The following is an 18,264-nucleotide window of genomic DNA, read 5'->3' as shown; positions in this document are numbered from 1 at the left end:
TGAGCTGAATAATCCCAGTCTGGTCGCGATGCCCAGGGTCGCTCCCTTCAGCCCAAAGACAAATGAATGCAAATAGAACGTATGCAAAGATCGATTTTGTTTAAAATTCCAATCCTGGAGCTTTTTCTGTAGAAAAAAATAATCCCAGGTGGATTTCCGGAGCGGTGGCTCTGTGGCCTAACCCTGGGGTTCAGGCTTTCCCCGTCCAGCTGGCTGGGGTGGGACCTTTGCATAATGTAAATACTGTGCAGCCCCGGGTGGGATGCGGGGAGTGGGGGGGGGGGGCGCCCAGCCTTCGGGAGCCTGCTCCGGGCCAGAGCCTCCGGCGTGCTTCCGGAGGCCGACGCTAGAGGGCGCGCGCCGCCCCCAGGCCGCGGGGCGGAGCGGGAGGCACCCCCGGTAAGTCTCGCGAGATTCTCCTCGGCCGGCGTCAGTGGCTCAGCATGGCGGATTCGGAGAGGCGTTTCAACCGGGCGCTCTACCGCTCCGTGTGGTCCAAAATCTTCAAGATCCGCCCGAAGCTCGTGCTCTGCCGCCGAGATCGCCTCCGACTCCGGGCCCCAGGCCGGTGCGAGCGACACCGGCGGCGGCGGCGGCTGCTGCAGGCCCAGGCGGCCCACGAGGGCTGCCGGGAGCGAAGCGGCGCGGGCGTGCGGGACGGCGCGGGCCTGCGGGACGGCGCGGGCGTGCGGGGCGGCGCGGGCCTGCGGGGCGGCGCGGGCCTGCGGGGCGGCGCGGGCGTGCGGGGCGGCGCGGGCCTGCGGGGCGGCGCGGGCCTGCGGGACGGCGCGGCCGGGGAGAAGCCCGAGGCCGGCGCGGCCGGGGAGAAGCCCGAGGCCGAGGCGGCCCGGAGGCCCCAGGCCGCGTCCCCCAGCCCGGCGCGCGACGCGTACCACGCCCGGCCCTTGGCCCCGTTCCCCTTCCCGATCAGCGCCCTGCTGCCCGCCGCGCCCTGCATCCGCTTCCCCAGCCCGCCGCCCGCGCAGAGCGTCCGGGAGAAGCGCCGGGCCCCGCAGGTGCGGCAGCTGGGCCCGGGCTGCGCGCTGCTGCTGCTGCCCGTGGAGGAGGTAGGCGGGGTGCGCGCGGGATGCGCGCGGGCCCGGGACGGGGCCGCGGCGGGGGGCTGCCCGCGCCCGAACCCGCGCCGCCAGCGACGGCTGCTGCGTGCCCGGGGTTACCCTGCGGCGAGAGGCAGAGCCGGGAGTCGAACTCGCCCGCGGGGAGAAGGGAAAGGCAGGAAGCGGAGGGACGAGGCCAGCCTGGCGCCTTGCTGAGGACGGGGCTTGGATTCAGGGCCCTCTACCACTTGAGCCACGTCTCTAGCTTGTGTGTGTGTGTGTGTGTGTTGATTTGTGGGGCTTGAACCCGGGACTTCCTGCCCTCAGTTGTTTTGCTCTAGGCTGGCGATCCATCACCTGAGTCTCCACCTCCAGCTTTTTGATGGTTATTTGGAGATTGAGTCTCTGGACTTGCTGCGCATCTCAGCCCTTCGATCTCAGCCCCACGAGTAGCTAGGATTACAAGCGTGAGCTTGTAATTGGCTTCCAGCTCTGATTTTAGTTCGTTATTTTGGAGTTAGGGGTCTTTCAGAACATTTTCTGCGCTGCAGACCTTACACCTACTGTTCTTAGCCTTTTGAGAAGGTAGGGTTACTGGCATGAACAAGTTTAAATACAGGCTTGCTTTGGAGCTGCCGCAAGATAGGATCTTAGGTTGAAAATGTGTATATGGCTTGTCCTGGAAGTTCACACCTGTAATCCTAACTAAAGAGGCTGAGAAATTTGACAATCGTGGTTCAAAGCCAGCAGGGGCAGAAAAGTCCCTGGGAAACCTTATCTCCAATAAGCCACTCAAAAACCATAGTGGAGCTGTGGCTCAAAGTGGTAGAGTGCTAGCCTTGTGTAAAAGAGCTCAGGGACAATGCCCAGACCCTGAGTTCAAGCCCCAGGACTGGGAAAAAAACAAAAAATGTTGGGCGATGGTGGCTACATCTGTAATCCTGCTGCTCAGGAGCTTGAGATCGGAGGATAGTGGTTCAAAGCCAGCCCAAGCAGAAACATCTGGGAGACTCCACTCCCGAAAAAATGTTTGGAGGCCTGGCTCAAGTAACAGCCCAGTAAGCAGTCAAAGCCATGAATTCAAATCCTTGTATACACAAAAAAAGTAAAGGAGGCTGGGAATGTAGTTTAGTGGTAGAGTGCTTGCCTAGCATGCATGAAGCCCTGGGTTTGATTCCTCAGTACCACATAATCAGAAAAGGCTGGAAGGGGCACTGTGGCTCAAGTGATAGAACATTAGCTTTGAGCAAATGAAGCTTAAGGACAGTGCCCAGGTCCTGAGTTCAAGCCCCAAGACTGGCCAAAAAAAAAAAAAGGAACTGGATGCCTGTGATCCTAGTTACTCTGGAGGCTGAGATCTGAGGATCACAGTTTGAAACCAGCTTGGACAGGTTAAGTCCCTGAGACTCTTCAATTAACCAGGAAAAAAAAAAAAAAAAGTGGTGCTGTGGCTCCAGTGGTAGAGTGCTAGCCTTGAGCTGAAGAGCTGAGGGACAGTACTCAGGCCCAGAGTTCAGGCCCCATAACCAGCAAAAAAAAAAAAAAAGGAAAAGAAAAAAGAAAAGCGAAGGATGTGTGCTGATTACCTAGTCCAATGTAATCTGCCCCTGGAAATAGGTAATTTTCAGGTATGTGAATAGCAAGTTTGCATTTCTTCAGTGTTTGCAACAAGTTCTATAATGTTACTTCTTTCTTTGCTAGGAGTTTACTTTCGGTGGCACGTGTCGCCTGACTTGCCTCTATGGCGAGGTGGAGGTGTTTGGTTATACCATCCGGCAAGGCCAGCCTCCCCAAGACCTCTTCTCTACCTTCACACACGCTTTCCTGAATATCACTGCGGTTCGTTACTCCATGCCTCAGAAAACCAAGAAAGAGACAAAAAAGGAATTCCGGGCTTTGGTCAGATCTCGTCTTAACCTAGGTAAAGAAAAGAACTGAGCAGCTTGCAGATGACTTCCTATAATGAAGCTGATAGTATTTAAATTCTTACTGTGGTTTAGACATTGTGCTTAGAATTTGAATCCAGGGGGCTGGGAAGGTGGCTCGGTGGTAGAGTGCTTGCCTTGCATGCCTGAGGCCCTGGGTTTGATTCCTCAGCACCACATAAGCAAAAAGAAAAAAAGCCAGAAGTGGCGCTGTGGCTCAAGTGGTAGAGCGCTAGCCTTGAGCTGAAGAGCTGAGGGACAGCGCCCAGGCCCAGAGTTCAGGCCCCACGACCGGACCCCCCCCCCCCCCAAAAAAAAAAAAAGAACTTGAATCCAGGACCTCTATATCTATTCAGACACATAAGGCTTCATAGGCACTAACGTACTGTTATTTTCAGTTAAGGGTCCTTTTGTAGGCATTAAGGTACTGTTATTTTTAGTACTTTTTAATGTAATAAAAATTTTCTGAAGCCATGAATGTTGTATGAAATGACTTCTCAAACCAGATGTGGAAAAGTCACTGTTACTGTGCAACGTAGCCTTCTGAAAAGGGCTTAGAACACGATTAGCTACTTACTGTCAGCTTGCCTTTTAGCAGAGAAGCTAGGAGCTCTGAACGGCAGAGAGTTTAGTGGAGTTGCTGCGCCTGAGGTGATGTATCTTTCTCTTTGCAGAGGACAGATCTTGGTCGATAAAGAATTTCTCTCCTCTGTGTTCCCTTGCGATGTTAGAACAGCTGAAAAGCCCCACTGTAAGCTTCATCACCGGCTTTCCAGGCTTATCTTGCGTTTTCATGCAAGAGGTAAACTCAGTTTCATTCAGTTTTGCTAATTGTGTCAAAACAGTCGAGCTAACTTGCTCTATAAAGTGTTCTCTTTGAATCGGTCTGTCCTGTTAGTGGGATAGGTCTATAGTCAAGAAACAGTCTAGCCAAGAGCCAGTGGCCCATGCCTATAATCATGGCTCTTCAGGAGGTGAGATCTGAGGGTCTTGATTTGAAGCCGGCCCTGGCAGAAGTCTGTGAGACTCTTTATTTTCATTTAACCAGTGAAAAGCCGGAAGTGGAGCTGTGGCTCCAGTGGTAGAGCACCAGCTTTGAGCAAAAAAAGCTAAGGGAGAACACCCTGGCCCTGAATTCAAACTCCTGTATATGCACATCTATCAAAAAGGTGTGTATGGGGGGGAGTTTGGGAATGTGGCTTAGTGGTAGAGTGCTTGCCTAGCATGCATGAGGCCCTGGGTTCGATTCCTCAGTACCATATAAACAGTAAAAGCCAGAAATGGCACAGTGGCTCAAGTGGTAGAGTGCTAGCCTTGAGCAAAAGAGGCTCAGGGACAGTGCAAGTCACTTTTTCAGCTGGGTGCTGGTGGCTCATGCCTATAATCCTAGCTATTTGTGAGACTGAGATCTGAGGATTGTGGTTTGAAGTCTCTCTAATTAACCACCAGAATACCGGAAATGGCACAGTGGCTCAAAGTGGTAGAGGGCTAGCTTTGAGCAAAAGAGCTCAGAGTGCTGGGATGTAGCTCAGTGGCAAAGCACCTGCCTAGCTAGTGCAATGTCCTGGTTTGATCCCCAGAACCAAAAAGGGAAAGACACAAAAGAGCTCAGAGACAACACCCAGGCCCTGACTTCAAGCCCCATGACTGACAGAAAAGTCGCTGTTTCAGGCAGATGTGAGTGCCCATACCTTGAGAGGCAGGAGGATCATGAATTTGAGTCCAGGCTTAACTATATTGGAAATCTTGTCTCAAAACAAGGTGGGGGCAGGGTGTGTGTCTCAGGTGGTAGAATAACCTGCCTTGACAAATGCAAGGTCCTGTGTTCCTTTTTTTTGTTTTGTTTTTTGTTTTTCCCCCAGACCTAGGGCTTGAACTCAGGGTCTGGGTGCTGTCCCTTATCCTCTTTGTACTCAAAGCTAGCAATCTAGCACTTCTAGGACTTCTTCCAGTCCTGAGTTCTAATCCCACTTTCAAAAACAAAACATTGCAGCGCATCATTTTGTGGTTGGCAAAATACAAAAAACCATTGAACTTCGTTAATGGTTATCTTAATTTTCTTTTCTTTTCTTTTTTTTTTTTTTTGGGGGGGTCCGGTCATGGGGCCTGAACTCTGGGCCTGGGTGCTGTCCCTCAGCTCTTCAGCTCAAGGCTAGCGCTCTACCTCTTGAGTCACAACGCCACTTCCAGCTTTTTTCTTTTTGCTTATGTGGTCATGAGGAATCGAACCCAGGGCCTCTGGCATGCAAGGCATGCGCTCTACCACTGAGCCACCTTCCCAGCCCCGGTTATCTTAATTTTCTATAAACAGTAAATGCTGTCAATGTCCTTACACTTCCATCTTTTCTCTTGTAAGTAAGTTCCTATCTGCCATATTGCTAGTTTTCTGAAGTCAGTTCCTCTGCCATAAATGACTCCCCTGGCCCAGACAGTGAGTCTGAGCTTCAGGATTAGTGGACAGTAGATGTAAGGTAGAATTACAGATGGGGTGGAGCTAAGCAAGCCATTTGTCTGTGCTGACTGGGAGGTGGCCTGTTAAGCGTCTGGCAGGGTCACCAACTGTCAGTGAACTGTGAGTTTGGAGCTGAGGAGAGCCCTTCAACTCTGCCTCTCACTTTAACTTTTGTTTTATGTTTTAACTTAAAAAAATTTTTTTTTGGGTACTGGTACCAGGACTTGAACCTCAGGATCTGGCACACCTGATTTTCTTGCTCATGGTTGGTGCTCTACCTCTTGCCTGGGCTGGCTCCAAATTAGCATTCCTCCAGGTTTTTAGCCTCCTGGAGTAGTGAGGATTACAGGTGTAAGCTACTGACCCTGCCTGGCAGGGTGTTTTTGGAAAGTCTTACTAGGTTGCCTCAAACCTCAGATCTTCTGCCTCCTACCCCTCCGGTGCTGGCAGCACAGGTGTGGGCCGTGGTGCTCGGTGAATGGCATGCCATGTCTTTCTCTGGAGCCTTCTGCAGGAGTGACAGCGGCTTGGGAGGAAGTATGAACTGTGGAAGCAGACATAGATGACTTCAGAATAGAGTTGATAGTGACTTGCTGATGAATTTTGTAGCTGTGGGGGAGAGAGGGAAGGATCAGATTTACACTTTGTAATTATCTCTCTCTTTTTTTTTTTTTTGTCGGTCGTGGGGCTTGAACTCTGGGCTTGCACGCTGTCCCTGCATTCTTCAGCTTCTTTTTTATTTTTTTAAACTTTCCTTAATGTTTAAATTGTTCTTTTTCAGAGTGGTCCACTCCAGATCAACTCTGAATCTTTAGCTTTGAGATCTGTTGGCATCAGAAAGGAGAAGAAGAAAAGAAGCCTTACCTTAACCGAGAGCGTCCATTCGGCACTGCGGGAGCTGGTCAGTGTGGCTGAGGGTAAGTACTACCTTCAGATCACTAGGCATGGCCCCAGACCCTCAGAATCGCTGCCCATCGTTAAAGGACAATGAGGACAATGGTTGAGTCCAGGTCAATGTCTGTTCTGCCTGCAGAAGAAATGGACGACTGTCTGGTCGTCCTGGTGTGCGGCGCTCAGGATGTTGGAAAGTCAACATTCAATAAGTTCCTGATTAACCAGCTGTTAAATCGGTAAGAGTCTTTTTGTTGTCACTTTGGCGTATTATTAGATGTGTGTATGTCTACGCACACATATGTGCCATTACTCTGCCCTTAGCTTTTTTGTTTATGGCTGGTGCTCTGCCCCCCCTGAGCCACAGCTCCACCTCTGGCTTTTTGCTATAATTGTTTTTTTTTTTTTTTTTTTTTTTTGCTATAATTGTTTTTTTGGGGGGGTCCAGTCGTGGGGCCTGAACTCTGGGCCTGGGCGCTGTCCCTCAGCTCTTCAGCTCAAGGCTAGTGTTCTACCACTTGAGCCACAGTGCCACTTTCAGTTTTCTGGTGGTTTATTGGGGCTAAGAGTTTCATGTACTTTACTGCCTGGGCAGGCTTTGAACCGAGATCCTCAGATCTTAGCCTCCTGAGTAGCTATGATTATAGGCGTGAGCCATCAGCTGGGATTTTTTTTTTGCTGGTTCTTTCAGAGATGGAGTATCTCAGACTTACAGGCTAGCATTGCCCAAATTCCTCCGCTTTTCAGCCTTCTGAGAAGCTTGCTGGGGCTTACTTGTTTTGGTGTTGGTACTAGAGCTTGAACTCAAGGCCATACAGTCTCTTTTTTTTTTTCTGCTTATGGCTGATTCTTTGCCATTTGAACCATACCTTCACTTCTAGCTTTTTGGTGGTTAATTGAAATAAGAGTCTCAAGGATCTGCCTGCCTAGAACTGGCTTTTGAACCTCAGTCGTTAGATCCTAGCCTTCCGAGTAGCTGAGATTATAGGGGTGAGCCACCTGTGCCTGGCTGGGAGTTGTATTTAAAGGTAAAGGTGATTTTGCACATGCTGTGAATGAACACTGCGGGGAGGCCCATCTACCTAGAAGACTGCATGTGGTTGGTTTTGCTTGTGCAAAAAAGGTGGGATATAAAATTATTGACTGCTATTCCCCATCATAAACAATCTAACATTCTGATTGCTATAAATGTGATTTCTCACCAGGTGGCAGTGGCTCACGCCTATAATCCTAGCTACTCAGGAGGCTGAGATCTGAGGATCTCATCTTGGTTCAAAGCCGGCAGGGGCAGGAAAGTCCGAGAAACTCTTTTCTCCAATAAACCACCCAGAAAACTGGAAGTGGTGCGGTGCCTCAATTGGTAGAGTGCTTTCCTTGAGCTGAAGAGCTGAGGGACAGAGCCCAGACCCAGAGTTCAAGCCCCATGACCGACAAAAAAGAGAAAGTGATTTCTCCTTTTACTGACTAATGTTAAAATTCTCTTTTCTTTTAAAAAAAACTTTCAGTATTCCCTGTGTTGACTACTTAGAATGTGATCTGGGGCAGACAGAGTTCACGCCTCCTGGTTGCATTTCTTTACTGAATATTACAGAACCGGTTCTGGGTATGTATTACATATTTGCTAAATGTCTTACTTTATAAAATTCAAAAATAATGACGCTAAAAAGTCAGTATGTAAAATCTGGGTAAAATGTGAGAAATGGGCACAAAACTTGTTTGTGTGTATGTTTGTGTATACACTGGGTCTTGAACTCACGGCCTAGGCACTATCTCTAAGCTTTTGTGCTCAAGACTGGTACTCTACTACTTGAGCCAAAGCTCCACTTCCAGCTTTTTTTGGTAGTTGGAGTTAAGTGTCTCATGATGTTTCCTGCCCGGGCTGGCTTTGAACTGTGATTGTCCCTGCCTTCTAAGTAGCTAGGATTCTAGGCTTTAACAACTGGTGCCTGGCTAGGTTTTTATTTTGCTGAGGTTTAGGAGTTATTGATATATCCTTACTTTTTTATTTATTTATTTTCAGTGCTGGGAATTGAACCCAAAGCTAATGCACAGTATACCAGCTTATCTCTGAGCCCTTTTTATTTTATTTTATTTTGCCAGGCCTGGGGCTTGAATTCAGGGCCTGGACACTGTCAATGAGCTTCTTTTGTTCAAGGCTAACATTCGACCACTTGAGCCACAGTGCCATTTCTAGCTTTTTCTGTTTATGTAGTACTGAAGAATTGAACCCAGGGCTTCATGCATGCTATGCAAGCACTCTGCCACTAAAGCCACCTTCTCAGTCCTGTAATTTGTTTTTGTAGTACTAGAGATTGATTCAGAACTTGCTGGCTAAGCGCTTTGCTACTAGAACTATATTTCTGGACCTGTGTCCTGAATATTAATCCCTTATCAAGTGTGTGAATTTTTTTTTCCTGGGTCATCTCTTTTTTTTTTGTTTGTTTGTTTTGTCCGTTGTGGGGCTTGAACTCTGGGCTTAGGGGCTGTTCCTCAATTCTTCAGCTCAAGGTGAGCACTCTATCACTTGAGCCTTAGCACCACTTCCGGTTTTCTAGTGGTTAATTGGTGATAAGAGTCCCATGGACTTTTGTGCCCAGGCTGGCTTTGAACCGTGATCCTCAGATCTCAGCTACGCTTACAGGCATGAGCCACTGGCACCCAGCTCCGGGTCATCTTTTTGTTTTCTCAGTAGTAGTTGTGATGTACAGAAGTTCTTATTTTGGTGAAGTCTAATATATCTGGCATGTGTGCACGTGAGTGTGCATGCTCATGCACACGCATGCTGCTGTGGATGGACAGGGCTCATGCAGGCTAGACAAGTGCTCTCCCTCACACTCTGTTCCCAGCTCTGCTGAGTTAACACTAACCTTTGTCTTCCTAGGTCCTCCCTTTACTCACCAAAGGACCCCACAGAAGATGGTGTATTTCGGGAAACCTTCTTGTAGAAACAGCTGTGAGAACTACATTGAGATAATAAAATATGTGTTCAGCGCTTACAAGAGAGAGTCACCACTGATCATCAACACGATGGGCTGGGTGGTAGGTGAGTAAGGCCGCCTGCTCACACTGCAGGGAAAGGGCAGCCCGCCTGAGTCATAGGAGTCACATGACAGATCAGTACACGCACACTGTTTTCAAGTGAGCATGATCATATCTGTCTCCTTAGATGGATGAACATTGTGTGCTTTTGAGACACAGTCTTGCTACGTAGTTCAGACTGACCTAGAACTTGATCTGTATGCTGGTCTTGAGCACTTAAGTTTTCCGGCCTTGATCTCCTAAGTGCTTGGATTTTAGGCACATATATTACCTGTCCCCTTTATTGTTTTTTTTTTTCCCTGAAAATATTCAGTATCTTGTAGCTTTTTTCAGATGTGTGTGTACATGTATACGCATTAGTCCTGGGGCTTGAACTCAGGGCCTGAGCACTATTTCTTAGTTTTTTTCATTCAGGGCTAGCACACTACCACTTGAGCCACACCTGCTTCTGGCCTTTGGGTGGTTGGAGATAAAGATATGTCTCACCAGGTGTTTTAACCCCTGGGAATCACGAGCCTCAGACATCAGCTTCCTAAATTGCTCAGATTACAGGCAAGAGATATCAGTGCTTAGCTTTCCTGTACCTTTTTTTCCCCCCATTCTTTTGTTGTTGTTGTGGTGGTGGTGATCGTAGGGCTTGAACTCTGGTCTCAGCTCTTTAGCTCGAGGCCAGTGCTCGACCTCAGCCACTTCTGGTTTTCTGGTGATTAATTGGAGATAAGAGTCTCATAGACTTTCCTGCATGGGCTGGCTTTGAACCGCGATCCTCAGAGCCACCAGTGTCCAGCTGTAATGTGCTTTGTTTTGGGATGTTTTGAGTTTATTGCATGTTCTGGATGATAAGGAGTCTGGCTGCTTTGACATCTGCTGGCTCATTGCGCGCCCTCAGCTAAGTTTGGTTTGTGTCGGGTGGTCTGGTCTTGTGTGTGCTCCAGTGCTGTCATCTCTTCCCTCACAGACGATGGGCTGCTTCTGCTGATTGACCTCATCCGGCTGCTGGCTCCCAGCTACGTGGTTCAGTTCACTACGGCCCATACCAGAAACATGCCAATCCTCACCCCCGAATTCGTGGAAGGCACGGATGGCTTGTACACAAAAAGCAAGTCCAGACACAGAAATCGGTGTTTCGAATTCCCAGACTTGGGAGATAATTTGGAATTTACTGATGAAGAGAAAGACGGTCCTGTTTTCTTGAATGGACATAAACTATTATATGTTCAGTCAGATTTTATATTTTGTAAAACTATAAGAAATAGGTAAGTAGGGACTGGGAAGTGGCTCAGTGGGAGAGCGCTTGCCTTGCATGTATGAGGCCCTGGGTTCGATTCCTAAGCACCACATAAGCAAAAAGAAAAAAGCTAGAAGTGGCGCTGTGGCTCAAGTGGTAGAGCGCTAGCCTTGAGCTGAAGAGCTGAGAGACAGCGCCCAGGCCCAGAGTTTAGGCTCCACAGCCGGACCCCCCCCCAAAAAAATAGGTAAGTAAACTGTCACATGGCTAATGATGGGCCCTTCTGTTAAGCAAGACATTCTATTCAGCTCCTTAGAAGTCGTGTGCGTGCATGTGTGGAATCCTAGCCCTTGAAAAGCTGAGGCAGAGGGTCTTTCTGAGCTGGTGACTGTAGGTACACCCTTCTGATCTGCTTTCCAGAGAATCACATAACAGAGTTCTTCGAGGATTGGCCGTGTTAGGTTACCTAAGCTTGCTTATGCCGTCGGTGCCCAAACCACCAAGCTTCCTGCCCAGTCTGACACCCTATCAGGTATGGGGCTCGTCTTATTTTCTCTTGCTACTGGCTACCTTCTACCCCATTGTATCCATTTTCTGTTGAATCCTCACAGCCCTGTGCCTTGTGTTCTGTAATTATCCCCATTCTATAGATGGATAAACGAAGGTGCAGAGAAACCAATGGCAGAGTTGGCATTCAGACCTAGGCAGACCACAGGTCTGGTTCCATGTGCTCCCTCCCTTCTTCCCTCCTTTTCTCCCTTCCTCTTTTTTTTTTTTAACTGGCCCTAGGACCTAAGCTCAGTGCCTGGATACTGATTCTGTCCCTGAGTTTTTTCAGTCAAGGCTGATACTGTACCATTTGAGCCACAGCTCCACTTCTGGCTTTTTGCTGGTTTTCTCTTCCTGGGCTAACTTTGAACCTGAGTCCTCAGATCTCAGCCACCTGAGCAGCTAGTATTACTGACGTGTGAGCCACCAGTGCCTGGCCAGGTGGAGCTTTCGTCTCCTTGAGCTAGACGCGGTTCAATCAGGCCTCATCCCAGGCACTTCCTGTGTTACAGAAGCAGAGGTGGCTCTGCTGTGCCGTCTGGCCACATGGGAGCCACAGCTCTGAGCCAGGTTCTCTGCCTGGCACGTGTGGATGCCTCCGTAACTATGGCAGTCCTAAGAGCTGCTAGTAGAGACCTTGCCTAGAGCTATGAAGGCTGGGGACCGGCGAGTGGGGTGCCTGTCTGCGGCCCCACAGCAACGGCAGCAGGCCGGTGGCCGGGTGAGCGTCCCGGACGGGTGCTGGTCAGTGGTGGGTGAGCCCCAGGTGTCTAAGGTGGTTTTTGTTTTTGTTTTGCCAATCCTGGGGCTTGAACCCTGGGTCTGGGCTCTGTCCCTGAGCTGCTTTTGCTCAAGGCTAGCACTCTACCACTTGAAGCACAGCACCACTTCAGCCTTTTCTGCTTGTATGGTACTGAGGAATCAAACCCAGAGCCCATGCATGCTAGGCAAGCATTCTACCACGAAGCCACATTCCCAGTACCTCTAAGGTGTCTTTTGCTGTTGTTGTTTTTACCCAAGGGTCAGGCAATTTGTTTAGTGAAATTTCTTTAAGGTCTTGATTTTTGTTTCTTGGGGGGTTTTTTTGGTCGTGGGATTATTTTTGGGCCTGAGTTATTTTGCTCAAGGCTAGTGCTTTGCTATTTTCAGCCACTGGCCCACTTCTAGTTTTTATTTGGTTAATTAGAGATAAGTGTCTCATGAACTTTCTTGCCTGGTCTAGCTTTGAACTGTGATCTTCAAATCTATCCTCCTGAGAAGATAGGTTTACAGGTGTGAGCCACCAGCACCAACAACAGGGTCAGTTGTTTTTAGGAAATACTCTTTTTTTTTTTTTGTCAGTCATGGCCTGAACTCTGGGCCTGGGAGCTGCCCCTTGGCTCTTCAGCTTAAGGCTAGCGCTCTATCACTTGAGCCACAATGCACTTCCGTTTTTTTCTGCTTATGTGGTGCTGAGGAATCAAACCCAGGGCCTCATGCATGCAAGGCAAGCACTCTACCACTGAGCCACCTTCCCAGCCCCAGGAAATACTCTTAACTGGACTTTAATCACACTGACTAATGGTTTGTTCTCCTTTTTGTTGCTTGACATCTTCCTGAAGCCTAATATTTGTGTAACAGAGTACTTGTCACCTCTCAATTTGAAATTACCCAGGAAGTAGTAATGTTAGTCATCTTCCTGGAGTCCCAGGAATGTGGGTACTGCTTCTTTTTCCCTTTTTTTTGGTGTTGGGGAGCGCATCCAGGGCCTCTTGTATGTCAGGCATGCGCTCTACCACTGAGCCACACTCCAGTCCTGTCCATTTTTTGTGTTTAGGACAGGGTTTGAACCCAGGCCTTGTGCTCTCACTCTACAACTTAAGACATGCCCCCAAGTGCTGCCTAATTGCAGGTAAGAGTCTAGAGTTTGTCTGATACACTTTGAACCAGACATCAGCCTCCAGAGCAGCAGGTGTGAGCAACAGCACCTGGCTCTGTCCTCTTTCTTAATCCTCATTAGGAATTGAATAGAGACTTCTGGTTCTGAAAGTCCATTCTGACTCTCTTATATCAGGAGACTCAGTGAACAATGTTTCATTTGCATTTAACTGGATGTCTTCCTCTGTTTTAACTCACTTAAGACATTTCCAGATCTCTTGTGTCTACTTAGACCAGGAAGTACCAGGCATTCAGTTGGGGTTTCTAGCAAGTGTTCCTGGTATACAAAGAGTGTGTGTGGCCTCTTACGGTCTCTATTGAAGCTGCAGCCGCCACAAAGCCCTGGTGTTTTCATTCTTTTTGGTAGTGGTTTTGTAGACTTTGCCTTACGTCACTGGCTAGTCAGTTGGTGGTAATTAAAATTGGGCTTTTAAGCCAAGCTTGGCCTGGTGGCATATGCCTGTAATCCCATACTCCTAGGCAGGAGCCTCTGAAATTCAAGGTCAGCATGCTCTATATAGGGAGACCCTATCTTAAAAACAAGAGGGCCAGGTGCCAGTGGCTCATGCCTATAATCCTAGCTACTCAGGAGGCTGAGATCTGAGGATCTGTGTTCAAAACTAACCTGAGCAGCCAAAACCACAAGACTTTCCTCCCAATTAACCAGTAAAAAGCCAGAGTAGAGGTATGGCTCAAGTAGTAGAGTGCCACCCTTGAGTAAAAGAGTTGAGGGAGAATGTAAGGGCCCTTTCAAGCTCCTCCAATACGGCACAGAAGAGGGCAGGTTGGAGGAAGTGAAGAAAGATCGTTCAAAACATATGATTCGTGGGGGTTGCACACTTATTATTTGTTCCTTAGGTCCCTTTTAATTCGGTTGCTATCCGGATTACCCACTCTGATGTCGCCCCCACCCACATCCTGTACGCTGTGAATGCCAGCTGGGTTGGCCTCTGCAGGATCATGGATGACATCCGAGGGTACACCAGGGGCCCCATCCTGCTGGCCCAGACTCCCATTTGTGACTGTGTGGGGTTCGGTGAGTTGACGGCGATGTCATGTCCCTGACTACCAGATCTGCTGGCTCCGCTTCTCCTTACACCCCTTCTCAGCTTCCTGCCAGCTCCTGTGGTCTAGGCCTTAGCCTCTTCTCCAGCCACACATTCTCCCAGGCGGCCTCTCACACACACTGTTGGTGCTCTGTCTGCTTTCGCACTGTCCTGAATGAGTGAATTAATGCACGTTAGATTTGTGCACCATTAATTCTCAAAAGCATTTTAAAGCTGGGCACCATTGGCTCACGCTTGTCATCCTAGCTACTCAAGCGGCTGAGATCTGAGGATTGCGATTCAAAGCCAGCCCTGGCAGGAAAGTCTGTGAGACTCTTATCTCCAGTAAACCACTAGAAAACCAGAAGTGGCACTGTGGCTCAAGCGGTAGAGTGCTCACCTTGAGATGAAGAGCACAGGGACAGCGCCCAAGCCCAGAGTTCAAGCCCCATGACAAACAAAAAAAACAAAAAAAAAAAACCAACAAAAACATTTCCAGGGGGGCTGGGAAGGTAGCTCAGCAGTAGAGTGCATGCCTTGCAAGCATGAGGCCCTGGGTTCGATTCCTCAGCACCACATAAACAGAAAAAGCCAGAAGTGGCGCTGTGGCTCAAGTGGTAGAGCGCTAGCCTTGAGCCGAAGAGCTGAGGGACAGCACCCAGACCCAGAGTTCAGACCCCATGACCAGCAAAAAAAAAAAAAGCATTTCCAGGGAGTATGTCATGTGGTCCTGTGTCACCTGGAAGACCCTGGTCCTTTCTAGTCAGAGCCTTGCCATCAGCCTATCAGGAGAGCCTGCAGACAGTCTGATTGATACTTTGTATTCTCAAAGCAAAACTCTGCAGACTTGAGACTGTTAGTGTCACTTGTTAGCAGTTGGAATGCTGATAGGTGCTTGTGTCTTGAAGGGATCTGTAGAGGTGTTGACATGGAGAAGCGGGTGTACCACATCCTCACCCCTGTGCCCCCAGAAGAGTTAAAGACGGTGAATTGTCTGCTCATTGGCTCCGTCAACATTCCACCTTGCATCTTCTGTGCCCAGGTGAGCCCGCCCCGCGTAGCCCCTGCCCAGCCTCCAGCTCCGGCCGGAGTCCTCGCAGCTACTGAATGGGAACTGTGTTGTAGAGCAAGCAGAATGATGGGGTGAAGCTGGGGTTTCAGGATGGCCTCAGAGGCCTGAGGCAGGAGGGCAGCAGTGTTTCGTCAGGTGCCAGGGCAGGGCCTTCCCTCAGGCTGCGGGGAGAGGAGCAGGAGGGGCCTCCCCAAGACCACCCCGGCACTGGAGGGCAAGGTCTGGGGGCTTCAGGCGTTGAGGGGAGGCCCTGGGAGCGCGAGACCCCGCAGCACACCCACCCTCGCTGGCGTTTGGTGTGGAGAGAGATTGAGAGGGTGTGGCGGGGCTGCCCCGTCATGGCGCTGCTCCCAGGATGGACAAGCTCCTTGTGTTTGTGTTTCAGCGGGGGCTGGAGGGAACCATCCCCTACATCACAACCGATTACAATTTCAACCTTCCTGGCGCCTCGGAGAAAATTGGATTAAGAACGTTTACGGAAGCAGAGGGGTTTCAGATCGATCCCACATTTTGCCGGAAAGCAAAATGAAGTTCCAACAAGGGGAGGGACTTTCTCCAGAAAGCGCCCCTCCCAGCCTCACTGAGCCAGAGCGCTCGGATTCACGGACTCTCTTATGGACAGGGTTTATGTACTTTCTCCCTTAGTTCAGATGTGGTATAAACCTGGTCCTGGTCTTTTGTATGTTTAATTATGTGTGTTGTCTGGAGTGGTTTCTAAAGAGATCGCAAGGCATGTGGAAGTTTTTATACCATTAAAGCCAGAAGCATAGGACTCATCTCAAGTTCTTCAAGGTCATGGTTATTGGACTAGGGATAAAAACAGGGGAACAGGCCACAGACAGTATATCAAGAAGAATAGCGACAGGCTGGCCCACAAAATCCTGGGTGCCTGCCAGAGCCCTGGGCAGGCTGGGCAGGCAGGGAGGGGTCCTACCTCCTTGGAGCCCTTAGGGGGTGCTGAGGTGTTCTGACCCAAACGTTGGTATCACCTGCCTTCTTGTCATGTAATCAAGTGTTGTTGCTACATTTTATACAGGTGTGGAGTACAGAGCCCTTTGGAATATATATATACATATATATATGTGTGTATATATATATGTATATGTATGAATATTTATATATAATTTATTTTATTTATGTTTTTGGTTGGTAGTGGGGCTTGAACTCTGGGCCTGGGCGCTGTCCCTGCACTCTTCACCTCAAGGCGAGTGCCCTACTGCTTGAGCCACAGCACCACTTCTAGTTTTCTAGTGGTTTATTGGAGATCTGAGGACTGAGTTTCGAAGCCAGGCCAGGCAGGAAAGTCTGTAAGACCCATAAAACCCACAAGAAGCTAGAAATTAAGCTGTGGCTCAAATGGTAGAGCACCAGCATTGAGCAAAAAAGATAGCTCTTGGGCTCTGAGTTCAAGTCCCAGTACCAGTATGTGCATACACACAAAATTGTTCCCATTTGGGATCAGTGGCTCACACCTGTAATACTAGCTACTCAGAAGAAGGCTGAAACCTGGGGTATCAGTATAAAGCCATTCTGGGCAGAAAAATCCATAAGACAGCTCCAGTGAAATGCTGGACTGGAGGCATGGCTCACATAGAGTGCCAACTGGGAGTGAAAAAGCAAGTGAGAACATGAAGCCCTGAGTTCAAGCCCCAGGACCAACACAAAAAACCACTGGTCTGTGTGGAATTGAGCGCTGCGTTGATACAGCCGAACTGTCGGTTCTTCTCAATCTCAGTGCTGTCTGCAGAGCCCCTCAGCATCTTGAAGACACAGCAAAGGACTTAAAGCTGGCCCCAGCAGCTCTTGGCACTCCAAGAGTTTGTGTGTGTGTGTGCAGGGTGGGGGAAATGGGGTCTTGGGGCTTTTTTGCTCAAGGCTAGCACTACTTCCACAACTGAGGTAAGAGTCTCATGGACTTAACATCCTGGGCTGGCTCTGAACCACAATAATCATGTCTTCGTGTCCTGACTAGCTAGGGTGACAGGTGTGAGCCACGGGTGTCTGGCTAGAAGATTTCATTTTTCTATTGTTTATTAACTTTTCGGTGAGGGTGAGCACAGGTTCTCACTGTGTTGCCTAGGCTGGTCCTGAACTCAGATCCTGCCTCAGTCACTTGAGCACCCCAGTCGGGGTTTCAGCCCCTACCACACATGCTGTGTCAGGTATTCCTGTCATGACTGAGAAAGCTTGCCATGTTTATTCCTCTTTCCTAATTCCTTGTATCACAATAATGAACACTCCTGTAGGTCTGTAGTGCAAGGCAGAGACATCCCAGACCAGTTTTAGCCTCCTGACTGCCCTCTGGTAGGTTAAAGTTGGATGCCCTTTGCCAGTCTGAGACAGGCCTTTATTTAGTTCTGGGAGTTAAAGCCACGCCTCACACATGCTCAGGACATGCTCTACTTTCTTCTTTGGCAATATTAGGGATTCTGCTTGGGGCCGTGCACTTGCTAGGCAAGCACTTTGGCATCTGAGCCATGCCTTCAGTCCAATTTCATTCTTTTTAATTTTTTTTGGGGGGTCCGGTCGTGGGGCCTGAACTCTGGGCCTGGGCACTGTCCTTCAGCTCAAGGCTGGCGCTCTACCGCTTGAGCCACAGTGCCACTTTCGGCTTTTTTCTTTTTGCTTATGTGGTGCTGAGGAATCAAACCCTGGGCCTCATGCATGCAAGGCAAGCACTCTACCACTGAGCCACCTTCTCAGCCCCAATTTCATTCTTTTTAAAGGCTTAACTTTATATATGTAATATATTTTGCCAGTCCTAGGGCTTGTCCTCGGCCTAGGCACTGTGCCTGAGCCTCTGTGCTCAAGGCTAGTGCTCTACCACTTGAGCCAACAGCACCACTTCTGGCTTTTTCTGTGTATGTGGTACTGAGGAATTGAACCCAGGGCTTCATGCATGCTAGACAACTACTACTGCTAAGCCACCTTCCCAGACAAGTATTTTTATTTAAATCTGAGTTTATCTTTAGTTTTTGTTTTGCTACTTTGTTTGTTTTTTTGGGGGAGGAGTTTTCCTTAGGCTTGAACTCAGAGCCTAGATGCTGATCTGAGCTTTTATGCTCAAGGCTCACATTCTACCACAGT

At 49.1% G+C, this 18,264-nt stretch overlaps 1 protein-coding gene across 1 annotated transcript; it reads left to right on the top strand.

Moving 5' to 3' along the window:
• Positions 1–443: 443 nt before the first annotated feature.
• On the top strand, positions 444–15,949 carry Nol9 (nucleolar protein 9). Its single transcript, XM_042695641.1, has 12 exons — positions 444–1,067; positions 2,760–2,979; positions 3,658–3,785; positions 6,217–6,352; positions 6,469–6,565; positions 7,832–7,929; positions 9,208–9,369; positions 10,324–10,621; positions 11,014–11,125; positions 13,918–14,095; positions 15,014–15,147; positions 15,563–15,949. Exons 1-12 carry the CDS (start codon positions 444–446, stop codon positions 15,704–15,706), a joined length of 2,331 nt encoding a protein of 776 aa, XP_042551575.1. The 3' UTR covers positions 15,707–15,949.
• Positions 15,950–18,264: the final 2,315 nt, after the last annotated feature.

The sequence above is a fragment of the Dipodomys spectabilis genome, unplaced genomic scaffold (genome assembly GCF_019054845.1).
Source record: "Dipodomys spectabilis isolate Male_0828 unplaced genomic scaffold, ASM1905484v1 ptg000188l, whole genome shotgun sequence".
In the NCBI taxonomy this organism is placed as follows: Eukaryota; Metazoa; Chordata; class Mammalia; order Rodentia; family Heteromyidae; genus Dipodomys; species Dipodomys spectabilis.
This window is presented reverse-complemented; position numbering and strand designations above follow the sequence as displayed.

Excerpts from the sequence above, each read along its gene's own strand:
- Nol9 (XM_042695641.1), top strand. The coding sequence starts at position 444 with ATGGCGGATTCGGAGAGGCGTTTCAACCGGGCGCTCTACCGCTCCGTG. Across the intron at positions 2,980-3,657 it reads CAGATCTCGTCTTAACCTAG|AGGACAGATCTTGGTCGATA; the intron begins GTAAAGAAAAGA and ends TTCTCTTTGCAG. Across the intron at positions 3,786-6,216 it reads CTTGCGTTTTCATGCAAGAG|AGTGGTCCACTCCAGATCAA; the intron begins GTAAACTCAGTT and ends GTTCTTTTTCAG.